The 17,624-nt window shown below is 43.2% G+C and overlaps 1 protein-coding gene across 3 annotated transcripts in view; it reads right to left on the reverse strand.

The window, feature by feature from the left end:
- The window catches only part of WDFY4 (WDFY family member 4), a 296,529-nt gene that overhangs the window by 170,963 nt on the left and 107,942 nt on the right, over positions 1-17,624 (reverse strand). For all 3 annotated transcript variants that reach the window (XM_053584972.1, XM_053584973.1, XM_053584974.1), the window contains 5 exons: positions 10,551-10,782; positions 9,326-9,471; positions 7,946-8,057; positions 7,083-7,273; positions 1,664-1,816 (listed from right to left, as the gene is read on the reverse strand). In XM_053584972.1, the coding sequence (XP_053440947.1) occupies positions 1,664-1,816; positions 7,083-7,273; positions 7,946-8,057; positions 9,326-9,471; positions 10,551-10,782 (834 nt within the window). The remainder of the gene's footprint in view (positions 1-1,663; positions 1,817-7,082; positions 7,274-7,945; positions 8,058-9,325; positions 9,472-10,550; positions 10,783-17,624) is intronic.

The raw sequence follows: 17,624 nt of genomic DNA on the forward strand, positions 1-17,624 counted from the left end.
CAGCTACTTGGGAGGCTGACGCAAGAGAATCGGCTAAGCCCAAGAGCTGGAGGTTGCTATGAGCTGTGATGCCATAGCACTCTACCAAGGGTGACAAAGTGAGACTCTGTCTCTTAAAAAAAAAAAATCTTTAGACATTAGAAGATTGGTAGAACTTCTGAACAACTTAAAAATTGTTTATTACAGCTTATTTTTATCATTCGACTTTATTTATTCTAAAACATGTGGGGGTTTTGTTTCATGGAGTTGGTCAGTATAAGCAATACAGATTAGATATCATATTGCCTATAACTGGCTATATTTATTAGGTTTCTAAACACAATAAAAATGTATTTAAAGGTGGGAGAAATGTGAGTATAAAAGTGCCACCTAGAACAGCATTTATAACAATAAAATAGAGGAATAAGCTAAGAATTTGACAGGAGGGAAATAGTGAAGAAATTCTATACATAACCAAATATCGTTCTGACCTCAGAACTATGTAAATGTAATGAAAATGTTTAATTTGTTTTGTTCTGTAAGATAAGGCAGGACTCAGACTGATAACAGCATAATAATTACTATGATTAAAAACATATTACGTATAGAATGCTCTACAGGAAAATGCATCCAAATTTGACAACCGAGTCTTAGAAACGGGGGGAGGTTTCCCCTACTTTTCTGTAATTTAAAAATATTCTATAATAAGCATAGACTAATTCTGTAATAAACAAATAAATAACTTTTCAAATACTTCCCATGGATCTCAACATGTATAGGCTGAAGCGTAGACTGTGCAGTTTGTCACTTTGGGTCTGTCCTGTCTCTCTCTCCCTCCTGCAGCCAACACAAACCTGCAGCCCCACCAATACACATGTGTCAGATTCTCATGGCTGCTAGCACCCTGATGGATTTACAAATAGCACACACGGTCCACCCGGAAGGTTCTTTACCCCTTGAATTCTGTCAGACTCCATCCCAGAATGCTGACCCCTAAAGCTAAACTAACTGTCCTCTCACTCCCACTACCCAAACGCCCTGTGCCTACCTTACTGTGGCACTGGGCACACTGCAATGTCACCTTTGCTGTGCTCCAGGCCCATCTGGCTGTGGAATAGACCTGGGTCCTGGTCATGGCTGTCTCTCCAGCACCTGGTCAATCCCTGGCCTAGTGGGTTCTCGGTAAATAAATGGGGTCCTGAGCCACACTCCTCACTTATCAGGAATGCTCTTCGGGTTTCTCAAGTCATCCCTTTAAAGGATCATTTAGAAATGCAAAGCACTGTCCAAATAAATTAGGTTCCTTCTTTTAACCATCATATGTTTATGCTGCATTACAGTTTTAAACTCCTTTCTCAGATACTATCTGTTTTAACCCCCATGACAACCTGTGAGGAAGAGATGATTGTCTACATTTCACACAAGAAAAGAGTGAGGTTCAGAGAGGTCAAGAGACTTGCCTGAAGACACACAGCCTACAGGTGGCAGGATTTAATTATAAACCAGGGCCTCTGGGCTCCAAACCTTTTGTGATTATTTTCCCCCTCTCTACAATCATGACTATTGAGGAAGCTGACATGCTAAATTTAGAGGAAACTGCAGCCTTTTTATTGTATTTTACCACCACACACACTCATATACATACACACACTGCTGAAAGGGTAAGAGCCAGTGCCCAATTTACCTCGAAATTGCAGAGGATGTTCTGGAAGACACCAACATTGGTGATAACAGATGACCCAAAGCCCAGCTCTGCAGTGCCAGCAACTGAAAGGATCAGCTGAAAAATTCGATGGTTTAGGAGCGAGACCTTTTTCTTCAGGAGAAGTGCCAGTATCTGAAAAGGTTAAACACAAAACCATTTTCTCATGAATGTGTTCTTAGAACTCTTGCTCCTCAGCGCTGCTTCCCACCAGCATGGGGCGCCGGTCCAGTCTGAAGACCCTCTGCTCCCTGCTGCTTCCATCCTTCGTGCCCACACTCTCAGAAGAAAAACATGTACCAATGTCCGAGGCAACCTCACAGCCAGCGTCCACTTTCCTGTAGTGCCACTTGACCATTCGCCGGGACCCCCTGCTTCTCCCTGAATCTTTTCCATGTTTCCAGAACGCCACCCTCTCCTGGCTTCCTCCCTGGCTCCCCAGGACTCTTTCTCATTTTCTGTTACCAGGTCCTTTACATAACCATGCCTGAAGTGGTGCTGCATCACCCAGAAGCTCCCGCGTGCCCCTGAGCACAGAAATGCCCAGCATTGCTTCAGGCAGCAGCAACCAGAAGTGCCTTTCTGTCGCACAGCACCTGGGAGGCCAGCCATGTGCAGCCTTCTCACTAGCACAGGGGCACTGGGCTCCCGGCCTAAGTCTGGTTGCTTGTCCCATCTCAGAGACTAGGAAGATTGGTCCCATCAAGCCTCACTTCTCTACTGACCTTTGTTACACGCCAGTCAGGCTGCCCAGTAACACAAGAGCATCTGGGTCCTCGCCCATCTCACTGGACTCTCGGCTCCTCTCTCCCCCAGCTCAATTCCCTGTCCTCAGCCCTGGCACAGCCCAGCCTCTCCCTCTCCTCCCAGACACGTTTTCTCAGCATCTTGCTTGTGATCAACAGATACTTGATATCTTTTCCGACTCTCATGATCCCTTTTTTGACATACCTGAAATCTGACCAGTGCCCTCCACAACCACTAAGACATAACTGGGATGTGCCCGAAGTCGCTTGGGAAGAATCCTGGCAAAGCTGACTGGCTGCACTTCTCTTTCATGGGGTCAGACTGCAAACCGGTGCTCAGGTGGGCCTGGAAGTCTAATTCTGTCTTTCCAAGGAGTTACTTTTTCTTATCCTAAAGACCACGGCTTCATCGCTTCTCCTCTCATCTCTCTTCCCCTCCACCACCTGACCTCATCCTCTGCTGAGCAGACAGACCCCGGAAGACACGAGCACCCCGCCTTCCCACCAGCAAATCCACCAAGGTCTGTGTGGCAAGCAGGGTCTCACGTCCACCTGGCCCCTGGTCCCACTTGTCTCCCTTTCAAGGATGCTGCTCTTTGAGATAGCTCTTCTCTCCCAGCTTCCCTCCACCCAGACCCCCATCCCCACCCCCTTTCTTTCTCTGCTGGGTCACTTCATTCCATGTACAGATATGCTCTAGAATCTCTCATCTTAAAACCAACCTCCCCTTGATCCCTAATCCCCCCACTCCTCCTCCTCCCAGGCAGCCTTCTAGAAAGCATCCTCAGCACACTGGCTCCGTATCCTCATCTCACATTCTCCCTCCAACACACCTCAACCGGCTGCCACTCCCACCTGCCCACCTTCCTCAGAAAGGTCACCAGTGAGTTCCAGGTGGCCAAGTCAGTGGGGACATCTTTGTCAATAGTTTGCCTCGTTATTTATCAGCACTTAGCATTGTTTTACTCCATCCACCTTCCAGATTCCTTGACAAAACTCTGCAGTTTCTCTCCCCTCTTTCCTCTCCATCACCTTAATTGGGTTTTAAACATATTTTCAACCCTTGTGTGGTGAGTGCCTCATTGCTTCCTCCTCCGTCTGCTCTTCTCTCTACTCCTTCTCTTTGGATTAACTATTATCGTGATGTTGAAGACCTTTGCACTCTTCCTTTCAGCCCAGCCTGCCCCTGAGCTCCAGAGCCATAAAGCCTACCTGGTATCTCACCGTTAAGGTCTCATAAATATTTCCAACTGAGGGTGTCCCCAATGTCTTCCTTGCTTCCCGTCTGCACCCTCTGGACAGACATCCATGGCTGGCTCATGGTGCCACCTGTCTCATCTGCTTGCTGATCCTAAGACCCTGAAATGCTCCAGGGTTCTATTCCAGACCCACTTGAGTCTCACCCCTCCAAGCCATCTTCCACACCGATGCCAATGGGCATTCTAAATCATCGTTCCCTGAAGCTCCCTGTTCCAAGTCTGCCTATGGTTGGCCATCATCTCACAGAGAGGACCTGCCCTCCTTGCGGTAGCAGAGTTAGGCCCTGCCTGCCCTGCACGCGGCCTACTGTGCACTGCTCCACAGTCATCCTCTTCTCCCAGCCGAGTGCAGGAGCCCAGCTCAGATGCTCTGAGTGCTATTAATGCTAGCCTGGAACACCATCCTTCCTTCCTGTGTTAGGAACATCTAGCCCATCAAACTCAGAGGGCAGTCGCCTTGTCTGAGGAAAGGGTGATAAATTCATCCAATGGAAATAACAGATAGAGGGGTTTCTGCTCTTTCATCCAATCAGCAAACCAGTAGGAAAACACAAAGTAAAACCTAAACATGAAGAAGTCACTCCTGAGCGAGCCATTCCCCTGAAGGCCCTTTTTTCATTCACAGACTCATTCCTAGACCCTACTGGGCACAAATTCCAGAGCACAGAGGAAAATGAGCAGGGTGCGCCCTCCCTCCTGGAGCCTGTGTCTGGGGGTCGAATAGGGCACAAACCTGGGGACAGGTAAACAGATGTCACGCAGTTGGGCACTCGGGTTACAAAGAAACACAAAGCAAGAAAGGCATCTAGAAAGGAGAGAAGGAGGGTGGAGGTTTTATCTTGTAAAATATATAAAGAGTGGGCAAGGAAGCTAAGCAAGGTCCTATTTCTTCACTCACACTTTCCCACCACTTCCCACGCACTGTCTCACCTCTCCTATCACTGCCCAGCTTCTCCTTTTCATTTTCTCCAAAGACATAAACATTATTTGAGGAGCATTTCCTTTTTTTAAGCCAGAAGAAGAGTTGTAAAATTTCCTTCTTTGGCTTTCATATGTAAAAGTACAACAAATCTCTGAAACTGAAGGTTTCTTGACTCCAGCAAAGAATTTGGGAGCCTCCTTCTCATGATAATAGTATTTTTCTGTCCAGCTCATGAACTAGTAAGTCCCACAAAGGGAGAGACTGAACCAGTTTTGTTCATCTTGTATTCCCGGTGCCTGGCAAGGTGCCTGGTCTTAGAGGGATCAGTGAATGTAAGTTGAGTGAATAAATTCCACCTGTGGGCTACTCCCTGTCTCCACCATCTCTTCCCAGAAACTCAGCCAATCCAGCCTTCAGAGCCCCCCATTTCCATGGTGCTCTTCTTGACTCCCCTACCCACATGTGATATCGGTCATCTACACACCCTTTCGGCACATCACCTTTCTCAAGGCTACATTCTCATTCCCGCACCCTCACTGAAAGCTCCTCTGTGCCAGTGAGCCACAAGACAGAACAACGACCCCAAGATCATCCCAGCTCTTTGCCGGGCTCAGAGTTTTTGGCAAGCTATCTGGGTAGCCACTGAATCACAGAGCATGTCCAGTTCTTGGAGAGAATCTTGGGTGCCTATTGCATTTTTATTTATAGTAAAATTATTTTGGTACTTGCTTTATTTTATCCTTCTAGCTACACAGCGAGGAGAGGAATGCCCTCTACCTGTTAAGAAATGCTCATGATTTAATTATTATATTAAAATTCCTAACCAACTAAATCCACACTACTACTACTATCCTTAATAATACGATCAAAGAAAAGATTTATATAAAAAAGCTCCAACTCTTGAGTTTTAGTATAAAACCAGGCACACCCATTCACTTATTCCAAAATATGTACTGAATGTCTACATGGTGCTAGTGATACGCTGGAAAAGAGGAAGGAATGCCAAGGCTTTTGGGAGATTCCAGTCCAGTGAGTGTGTGCAGGCTGATCATTATGGGTGTGGGAACAGCTAAATCTAGGGTGCCAACAGTGCAGGGCAGCCAGCTGCACACTTGGTGGGGAAGGGAGGGTGCCACTGTGCCATTAGAGCTTGATCTGGGAAGACAGATGGAGCTCATCTGGGGGAGAAAGGAAGAGGTACTGCAAGCCACAGCTCAGGTGCCAATGTTCAGTGACTCATGGCGGAGCAGCATTTGGGAGGAGGGAGTATATGGTGTGAAACATTAGGTGGGTAGGGGATGGGGCAGGAAGGACAGGTTGGTGGCCAGTTTTGAAAGACTTTGATGATGAAATGACAGCTTTGATGACTCCTCCTATATGAGGAGTTTGGCCTATGGTGTCAATGATCTGGAGCCTTTGAAGGGTTTACCCATGGGAGAATCACTGTCAGATCTGTATGTGGGGCTGTGGGTAGTACCTGGCATCAGTGGGCTATGTGGGGTGAGGGCCACCAGCCAGCTGGCTGGGAGTCCAGAGAAGGGGAAAGTGCAGATCCCAGAATGACACTATAAGGTCTTCTGCTCAGACCCTGACCTGGGGGCCAAAGGGACAGGTGGCTTTCTCTCCCAGTACCCCTGTGCCAGGAGGAGCCACCACTGTCTGCCTGTCCCAATGCCCTTATCCAGACTCCAACACTAGCTGGCCATCCTTGCTGCTCAGCTGGCCACCTCCCAGCCGAGCAAGAAGTTATTGGGGGTGGTGTCTCAGCTGGCTCTATCGTGTGTGGGTAGCAATGAGGATTACATTAAGCACATACTGAGAAGTTCATCTGGACATGTGCCCTTCTATGATATGAACATAAACCAACTCACTTAATCATCACAACTCTACAGAACAGGTGCTGTATTCCCATCTCACCTGTGGAGGAACAGAGGCACAAAGAGGTCAGGAACTCCAAACGGCTCACAGTGACTGAGCACTTACTCTGGGCCAGACAGAAGTCTAACCCTTTCACTCACATGAAATCCTCTAATCCTCACTGTATCCCTGTGATGAAGGAGGTATGACAAACTGTACCTTACAGATGGGAAAACTGAGGCAGGGGAATAAATAATTCATCCCAGGTTAAATAGCAAGGTAGAGGAAGAGGCAGGCTTGGATCCCCAGCAGTCTGCTCCACAGCCAGGGCTCTCAGACACCATGCTGGAAACAAAGCAGGGAGACCACAAGCAACACTTGAATTTGTCAGTGAGAGGAGCCAGAAGCCAGAGATAGGTGAATATCTCCATCCTGCACAGAGCTTCTCTTGGGCTGGCTGTCATCTGACGCCCCTCTGCTATGGTGGTGCTGGGCTCTGCGTCCCTTCTCTAGAAGTCACCCTGGAGGGCAGGACGCTGGGGCAAGCTAAGCTCATCTCTTCCCCCTATGGACAACAGGCCTTTGGGAGTCCCATTCTCAGATGGGAGGATGCTTACCTGGTACCCGCCGATGTGCTGCATCAGGCTGTCACATCTGGCATTACTAGTCAGGACCAAGTGCAGGACCTTCATAGCCGCATACATGGTGTGGTCGTCCGTCGCTAAGGAGATGAGGCCCAGGAGGATGGCAGGCCCACCGATGAAGTCCAGGCTGCTGGCAGCAGGGCTGGAGTGGAACACCCTCACCCCTGTGTGGGACAAAGCAGGCATTTCATCAGCACATCAGCTACATCTCAGTGGAAAGACTCCTAGTACCACCCGCAGATAAATGAGCTGCCAGTGCCACCGTCACTCACAGCCTGAGGGATCTGGGCCTAGACAGGCTGGGAGGAAGGGCAGTGAGCTCCAAATGTCTTAGGTGGCTGAGAGATACTGTACAGAATCTTTCTTGGTCATCAGAAGGCTGGAAGTCTTGAGTCTGTAGTGCTGGGTGAGTCGGACACTCTCTGAGTTTCAGTTTCCTGATTGCCCTTGAGATCCTGCTGAGCTAACTGGCCAATTGCTATTGCCTAGTTGAATGGTGACTAGCAGTCTTCACGCCAATGATCACAAACATTACCTCAGTCCAAAGGCCCCGCCATGTCACTAGATAGACAGACTCCCACTGCACATAGGCGTCAGCCTGGTTAGCAGCTGAGCTTGCTACTGACTATCAGAGGTGGCCGGGTGAATCGGCTCCACATTCTCTAGGAGGCCAGCTGGGTTAGGCTGCATTTCTTCCCAACTCAGGCCCTCCCCATCAGGCTGGCCATCCCAGCATGCTCTGTCCTGCCTGCTGCTCCAGAGCCCTAAGCCGCACAGTCCAGGACAGCACACAGCCTCCTTCCCAAACAGCTGTGCAGGTTCATGGCCTGACATACCTAATTGACCCACAGCAACGGCTCCAATGGTTCGCAGAGAACCTGACAGATGGCTGGCACAATTTCTCAGCAAGAACACAGGTGTGGCATTGTCACGGGATGAAACATTCATCTAGAGAAATTAGCAAACATTATTCCTAAGAAACTCCTAGAAAAGAAGAGATGTTATTCACCAGCTCCTAGAGGGCAGGCACCCTGAGGTGTGCCCCAGTTCTGGAACTCCATCGGTGATCATCAGTATATCAGTAATAACTAAACCAAAGTTAGGGACTGAAGTCAATCTTCAGATCCACACATCTTGCCTTCAGGCTGTGTCATAACTGTATGAAAGCAGCTTCAGTTACACAATCTGCACCCCCAATGCCCCCCAGGCTCACAGGGAGGAGCTAATGAGAGCAAGAAGGACCCAAGGACACCGTTAAGTGAAACGGTCCTACTAAGGTGAGGGCTGCTACCTTCTCAGCATAGGGTTGCTCAGGCTCTGCAAGCCTGACCTCTACAGGTTTCAAAGGAACAGGAAGACAGGAATCTTGGCCTCCTCCATCAGAAAGTGTGTTACTGGTATGGCACAACTTTGACGATCAACCCAACCTGGCTAGTGCTCTGGATATACCTCTGCCTATAGTGGTGATATAAACAAATCAGCTAAAATTCATCCAAGAATGCTTTATGCATAAATTAAAAAGTAAATCTAAAGGCATTCTCATCTACAAACATGTTCACTTACTGTTTTGCAAGCTTACTGTTTTTTAAAAAGAAAAAAAAAAATCACAGCAACTTAAGGATTTTTCAGTGTTAGTATGTCATCAGCACCCAGGCAAAGGGAACCTCAAAGTGTCCTCAATCGGGGCATTGAAAATATTCCATTTGGCTGGGCACGATGGCTCATGTATATAATCCTAGCACTCTGGAAGGATAAGCTGGGTGGATTGCTTGAGCTTAGGAGTTTGAGACCAGACTGAGAAAGAGTAAGACCCCTATCTCCACTAAAAATAGAAAAAATAGCTGGGTGTTGTGGTGGGCACCTATAGCCCCAGCTACTCAGAAGACTGAGGCAAACAGATTGCTTGAGCCCAGAGTGAGACTCTGTCTCAAAACTATATTAATTAATTAATAAATGAAATATTCCATTTGCTCTTGCTCTACTATGGAGAGCACCCACTTTTTTCTCTGCAGAAATAGAATTAAAAAATTATTCTTGGGGAATGCTAATGGGTAGGGAGGCATAGGGTATTTTAACAAATGAAGTGGGAAATATGCGTGTGTGTATCCATCTACACATATGCAAATGTGAATTAGTGTTTACTTAAGTACCAAAAGCAGAGGCAAGACAGAGATCAAAATTCCAAAAGGGAGCAGGAGGGAAGTCAGAAAATGTACCTCTTTGGCAATCAGGCGACTATCCACCTCATTGTAAGCATTTCTGATGTCTGCTACATTGGTGACAGAAGAGCTGGCTATGTGGAGTCCAAAAGAAACCCTTTCCTCTTCAACCAGGGGTATGGCTTCACTGTCTGGGTCCTCTCCTATAACAACAAGTCTTTAATCATTTCTAGACTCACTATACAGAGAAGGCAATCAGACCTCAGATGATTAAGTATCTCTGTCATGCAGCAAAGTCATCATCAGGAGGATGTTACATGGCATGTTTTTGTAAGTCATATTTTTTGCTCATACCTGTGCTTCTCTGATGTTTATAGAAAACTATGGTGTAAACTCCCAAGATTGATCCTACTGTGAAATAGAGGCAATTCACGTATGAAATCACCGGTGCTTAAAACCCTATCAAGTAAATAACTTTGTTCCCCAAAACCAAGATGCTCAGTGGCAAGAAAGCTGACTAATAAAGAAGGACACAGGCTGAGCTGAAAGGGTTTATTTTCAAGGAGCTGCACGGCCATGGTGAGCATCCCAGTTGGACTCTACAGTCCTGCTCCAAATCAGTGAGAGCCAATAAGCCACTAGAGAAGCATGGCATGAATATAGAGTCAGTGTGACTTCAGCTCTAGAGGTGACCTTGTCCCATTGGTCTGGCCATGGCCATTCACCATAGGAAATGAAGATTAAAGAAGACATGAGTCTAGAGGCAGAAACCCCTGACAGTGCTCAATCGCCCTTTACCAGGCACTAGGCCTCCATGCACAGATCCATTTATCACTCTTCTCAGATGGGAGCTGACCCCCTTGACTTGACAGAGCACAGAGAGCAATGTTCCCTGCTTGAACAACGAGCAATCAATAATGAAAATGTGGATGTTTTGTCTGCCTGTTTAATAATTGAAGACAACAGTATACTTTAGTTAAAAAGCTTCTTCATTAAAAGGAATGTAACTTATTTATTTCATTCTCTTCTCTTTCTTGTTGGTGGTATTACCCATCCACCCTCCTCCATCAGGTGCTTTAGAGTTGAAATTTAAAAGATATTCTCATTTCCTTTTCTGTGACATTTTCTATCAGATTGTAAATATATAATATTCCAATTACAGAGGTCTTCTCTAATGACTGACCTGTGCTGAGCTTATTCTTTATAAATATTCTATAAATAACTGGATGTCCACTTATAAACTAATATCAGTAAGAACATTATAAATCAAAACACTCTATACCTTGGGCATGCACAGCTTGGAAGTTACCACAGTATCTCGGGCCAAGTTTGTTAATAATTTCCAGAGTTTCCATTGAAATGGCTTCTTCAAAGAGGTATGCAGAGCCAAGACGCCAGATTAAGGATGACTTTTGTTTCCAAACTTGTGGGGTAGCAATATATCCATAAACATCCACAAATGAAGATGGATCCATTGAAAGGAAAGGTCCTGGTAAGGCCTGAATATACAACATCTGTTACAATAAAAAGAATGGGGGAGTGAGTGATGCTGAGGCTCAGAATTAATCAAATAAATACAAGGTGATAGAACATGATGCACCTTATTCTTATCTCAAAGTAAACATTTGTTTTAACCTAAAGTTAAAAAGATAGTTCTGAAGTCTGAGAAGGATGTGGTAAAACAATTTATTAAATGTTTGCTGGGAGTGAAAAATTGGCACTGAAGCTTCAGAAGTATATTTGATAAGAAATATTAAGAAACAGAAAAATGTTTATGGTTGAGACCCCCTTTTTGCACTCCGAAGTGGCTGGCCAGCAAGGAGGATGTGGTAAAGAAGACATCACACACTCATTTATTAACAATGCAATAGCCAATGGGGCTCCAGATAAGCAACTTCACCAGTTCAGAGGATCTCAGGGAAGTACCCCACACACATTACCCCCAACCTAAAACCCCATGGGGTTTTTATTGTATTTTTAACAATGTTAACATTTCAAATAAAACTGAAATTATCAAGGTAATTTGGGGACTTTGACCATACTCATGACACATAGGTGGTCTTCTGTCAACATCATAGCCTATGGAAACAATCATACAGGGATAAGAGAACTATGTTAAAATTGACCTTAAAAAAAGAACATGCATTAACCTGGGGGTGGGGGGGTGGGTAAATGTCAACTACTTTTCAATCTAAACTACTGATCTATTCCAAAGGCCAGTTTTCTAATCTGATTTATCAAACCCATCAAGCATTCTGTCCTTTATTGCTGTCTTCAGCTTTAAAGATTAGGGAAACAGGCTCTTGCTTACATTCCTTAAAAAATGCTTGACCATTTTTATTTCATTTTAATTTTTCTAGCCTTAACCCCCAGTTTATCTCTCTTGGTTCAGTCATTCTACTAAGAAATTAAATGTTCAGTGTTGTCACATTAATGAGGTTTGATGTACAAATAATTGTTGCAGAGATATATGTTGGAAAGAAAGAAATAAAATTATCTCTATTTGTGAATAATAAGCCCAGGTAGAAAATTTGAAGGCATCTTAAAAAAAAAAGAAAACTCTTAAAACTAATAAGTGACTTCAGCAAGGACACAGGCTATATGATCAGTATGAAAAAATAAATTACATTTCTAAAGACTAACAGTGAACAAACAGGAACTAAAATTAAAAACAATATCATTTAGGATTATGCACAAAAAGAAATACTTAATAAAACATACACTGAATCTGTGTGTTGAAAATAATGATTCAAAATGTCAAAGAAGACCTATATGTATAAAGAGATATACTAAGTTCATGGATCAGAAGACTCAATATAGTAAAGATGTATCTTTTTCCCAAATTGATGTATAGGTGTAATACAATTCCTAGCAGAATCCTAGCAAGAATTTTTATGGACAAGAATAATTCTAAAATTGGGCTGGGTGTGGTGGCTCACACCTGTAATCCTAGCTCTAATCTTGGGAGGCCAAGATGGGTGGATCACCTGACCTCTCAGGTTTGAGACCAGCCTGAGCCAGAGGAAGACCCCATCTTGAGAAACAGCTGGGTGTTGTGGCGGGTGCCTGTAGTCCCAGCAACTTGGGAGGCTAAGGCAAGAAAATCACTTGAGCCCAAGAGTTTGAGGGTGCTGCAGGCTATGATGCCATGGCACTCTACTGAGGTGACAAAGTAAGAGTCTTTCTCAGACCAAAAAAAAAAAAGATAATTCTAAAATTTATATGGGATGACACATGCCCTAGAACAGGTTACCAGGGGTCCTCAAACTCCACATGAGGCAGTGTGATTGTATTTGTTTCCGGTTTTTTTTTGTTTTTTTTTTTTACTTCAAAATAAGGTATGTGCAGTGTGCATAGGAATTTCTTCATATTTTTTTTTAAACTATAGTCTGGCCCTCCAACGGTCTGAGGGACAGTGAACTGGCCCCCTGTTTAAAAAGTTTAAAGACCTCTGGGTTAAACAATCTTTTTTTTTATTATTAAATCATAGCTGTGTACATTAATGTGATCATGGGGCACCATACACTGGTTTTATAGACCGTTTGACACATTTTCATCACACTGGTTAACATAGCCTTCCCAGCATTTTCTTAGTTATCGTGTTAAGACATTTATATTCTACATTTACTAAGTTTCACATGTACCCTTGTAAGATGCACTGCAGGTATAATCCCACCAATCACCCTTCCTCCGCCCATTCTCCCCCCTCCCTCCCCTCCCTCCCCCCCTTCCCTGTATTCTTAGGTTATAACTGGGTTATAGCTTTCATATGAAAGCCATATATTAGTTTCATAGTAGGGCTGAGTACATTGGATACTTTTTCTTCCATTCTTGAGATACTTTACTAAGAAGAATATGTTCCAGCTCCATCCATGTAAACATGAAAGAGGTAAAATCTCCATCTTTCTTTAAGGCTGCATAATATCCCATGGTGTACATCTACCACAATTTATTAATCCATTTGTGGATCGATGGGCACTTGGGCTTTTTCCATGACTTAGCAATTATGAATTAGGCTGCAATAAACATTCTGGTACAAATACCTTTGTTATAATGTGATTTTTGGTCTTCTGGGTATATACCTAGTACAGGAATTATAGGATTGAACAGCAGATCTATTTTTAGATCTCTAAGTGTTCTACAATCTTGAAAAGAGAATAAAGTGGAAGGAACTACTCTAATAGTAATAAGGCTTAGTATATAGCTATAATAATTATGACAGCATTATATTGGTACAAGGATAGTCACAAAGATCAATGGAACAGAATACAGAACCTAGAAATAAACCTATGTAAATATGTACCCCTGATTTTTCACAAAGATGTAGAAGCTATTCAAAAGAGAAAGAAGAGTCTCTTCAACAATGATGCTCGACCACCTGGACATTCATAGGCAATGAAATGAAATTTGACTGAAACCTCATACCTTATGTAAAAATTAACTCATAATTAAACACAAAGCCAAATGTAAAATGTAAAGCTAAAAATCTTCTTAGATTTGACACCAAATACATGAGCCATAAAAAAATAATAATAATGAATTACACTTCATCAAAACTAAAAACTTCTACCTGGTCTACCTGGTCTGGTGCGATGGATCACACCTGTAATCCTAGCACTCTGGGAGAATGAGATTGGTGGATTGCCTGAGCCCACAGGTTCTAGAGCAGACTGAGCAGGTAGGAGACCTTGTCTCTAAAAAATAGCCAGACATTGTGGCAGGCACCTATAGTCCCAACTACTTGGGAGGCTAAGGCAAGAGGATCACTTGAGCCCAAAAGTTTGAGGTTGCTGTGACCTCTGATGCCACAGCACTCTACCAAGGGTGACAAAGTGAGATTCTGTCTCAAAAAACAAAACAAAACAAAACACACAGTGAGATATCATTACACAACTCTCAGAATGACTAACATTAAAAATAGCAACAGCATTAAACATAAAGGAATTGTACTACGCATCCATTGCCAGTGGGAATATCAAGTGATACAGTCGTTCTGGAAAATAGTTTGGCAGTTTCATATACAACTAAACCGATAATTATCATAGAAACAAGCAATTCAACTTTCGGAATTTACCCCAGAAAAAAACAGAGATACAAATTCACACAAAAACTTGTACACAAAAGTTCACAGCGGCTTTATTCATAATAGCCCCAAACTGGAAACATCCCCGACGCCCTTCAACAGGTGAATGGTTAGACGTAACTGTGGTATATCTACACCATGAAATACTACTCCGTGATAAAAAGGTATGAACTACTGATGCATGGGGCAACTTGGATGAATTTCCAGGCAAGTGTGTGGAAAGTCCAATCCCACAAGGACAAATGCTGTATAATTCCATATAGTCATGTGCCACATTATGATGTTTCAGTCAATGACAGAGCACCTATGTGACAGTGGTCCTATAAGATTATAGCACCATACATACCTTTTCTCTGGTTAGATGTGTTTAGATCTACAACTATTCACCATTGTGTGGCAAGTGCCTATAGCATTCAGCACAGGAGCAATAGGCCATACCTTCCAACCCAGGTATGGAGTGGGCTATGGCCTCTAGGTGCATGTAAGTGAACTCTGTGATATTTGCACAATGACAAAGTCGACTAATGACCCGTTTCTCAGAATGTTTCCCTCTGGCTAAGCAATGCATAATTATATAATACCCTTGAAATAACAATATTTTAAATTAGTGGTTTCCAGGGTTGGGGACAGGGATGGCATAGAGGAAGCACGGGTGCAGGGTGGGTGTGGTTACAAAAGAGCGAAACAAAAGACCCTTGCGGTGATGGAACGTTTTGTATCTTGATTGCAATGGTGGATAAATGAATCTACGTATACAATCATTTCCTATATCTGGGTCATTATGAAAGTTTTGAGATACACAAAACTCAAGAAACACAAAATCTGTGCAGATGGAGACACGGAAGCCCTCCCAGCAACACCAATACGCCAGACAAGTTGAAACTTGCACAACTGTGTTTCTTGGAAATGAAATAATGGACAGTAACACGATCTGTCTTAAAACTTTTATAGTGACTCTATACTATATAGTGTATTATATAGTAAACTACATACACACACCCAGTACTACATGTCAATCTGAGAAAATCTGAATAAATCATCAGACTGTATCAATGTCAGTATCTTGATGGTGAGCTATAGGTTTTTTTACAAGATGTTACCAGGGAGGGAAACTGAATAAAACTATTATTTCTTACAGCTAAATGCTAACCCTACAATTACCTCAATAAATATTTCAATAAATTCAAGGGAAAAAATCCATGGAGTATCACAAATTTTAAAATAATAATGACTTCAAAGCCCATGTGGATAAAAATTTTTAAATAATGAGTGGCTAAGTGAATTAAGTTGTGTACAAAATTTTCTATGGAGTGAGGCCACACTGTTTTTTCTTAAAAGGGGGAAAAGACTGAAAGAAAAGTGTAAGCTATGATAAGGTAGCAGGGATGTAGATAATTTTTTTCTTTATGTTATCTTAGTTAAATTTCACTTGCTGGTCCTGACCCAGCTAGTTGAGATCATCTTTTTTTTTTTTTTTGAACTTAATTTGTATTAAATCATAATTGTATACATTTATGGGGTATAATGTGATGACTTGATATACAGTGTGGAATGCTTAAATCAAACTAATTAACATAACCATCACCTCACTTACTTATGTTTTGTGGTAAGACATTTATAATATACTCTCAGTTGTTTTGAAATGTACCCTTGCATTGTGCACATTACGTGAGATCCCACCCAATACCCTCCCTCCTCTCCCCTCTTTCTTTCTGGACTATATTTGTGTTTTATCATTCATGTGAATATGTAAGTGTTTATATAATGGTTTCATAATAGTATTGGAGTACATTGGATACTTTTTTCTCCATTCTTGAGATACTTTACTAAGAAGAATATGTTCCAGCTCCATCCAAGTAAACATAGAAGACGTAAAGTCTCCATCCTTTTTTATGGTTTGAGATCATCTTAGAAAGTGGACTTATGTCACCTTGGCCTCCACGGTTCCCCATAACATCACAGCACTCCCGCACTCCCTGTTTACCACCCGGGTTTAGCTTGGCCACACATGGCAGCTGTTCATCCACATGGCAATTTACCCAACCGCACTATCAGCCTGCCCATGTGCCTCCTCGTGGCTGCAAAGTCAGTTCAATTCACCAAGTGTTTATTGCATGCTCACTGAGTGTCAGCCCCTGTGCTACATTCAAGGAAATAGAAACATCGTAGGACATGCCTTGTACCTCCATGTACATGAAGCATTTCACAAAACTACAACGCTTTCAGCGAAAGAAGACAAAAACAAGCCCACTCAGTAATCTGCTTGAAGAGATTAAAAACAAAGACACTGTCACCTCCAACGCAAGCATACATTCCATCCTGGGGAGCACGGGGGACAACCGTTTCTTCTCCCCTGGCAAGTCCAGCCATCCTGGATAAAAGTTATTAAAATACATACCCAAGCCAGGCACAGTGGCTCACACCTGTAATCCTAGCACTCTGGGAGGCCAAAGCGGGTGAACTGCTTGAGCTCATGAGTTCGAGACCAGCCTGAGCAAGAGCAAGAACCCCCATCTCTAAAAGAAAAAAAAATTGCTGGGTGTTGTGGCAGGCACCTGTAGTCCCAGCTACTTGGGAGGCTGAGGCAAGAGGATCTCTGGAGCCCAAGAGTTTAGGTTGCTGTGAGCTGTGACATCAAGGCACTCTACCGAGGGCAACGTAATGAGACTCTGTCTCAAAAACAAAAAACAAACAAACAAAAAAAACATAGCCACTAAATTGTCTCTGTTTCTGACAGCACCTAATTTAGATCAGATAGACTTCCATTACTTTGAACCTTCCTTCAAAATCATCTAAAATAAGCTCAAATTCCAAAAGAAACCATTCCTAATTCCTTATGAGCCCATGGAGTAAAGTCTCATTAGCTATAGCAAGCTTAGAAAATATAACTTTTGTTATATATTGTTATATACTGTATTCATGTTCCGGAAGGTATTTGTCTGGTAACATGGACACTTCCTAGTAAGGTAAAACATGACCCAAGACACAGCAGTACTCAGTAAATATTTAACAAGGAGAGAAGGAAAGAGTGAGGGAGGAAGGATGGGTATTACTAATGATTGGAGAAAAGATTAATTTTATGTTTTGGAGGCCCCGAGTTTCTTATATTCCTACCAAAATCTTCCTGGTTACTATTACCTTTTTATAGTAAGAGAATTTTACCAGAAAATAGTGTCAAATTCTTCTTTAGGTGTTCTACAGACTTTAGATTAGTGATTCTCAACCTGGGACAATTTTGCTTCCCAGGAGACATTTGGCAATGTCCAAAGGCAT

This window comes from Nycticebus coucang, chromosome 3 (genome assembly GCF_027406575.1).
Source record: "Nycticebus coucang isolate mNycCou1 chromosome 3, mNycCou1.pri, whole genome shotgun sequence".
Lineage (NCBI taxonomy): Eukaryota > Metazoa > Chordata > Mammalia > Primates > Lorisidae > Nycticebus > Nycticebus coucang.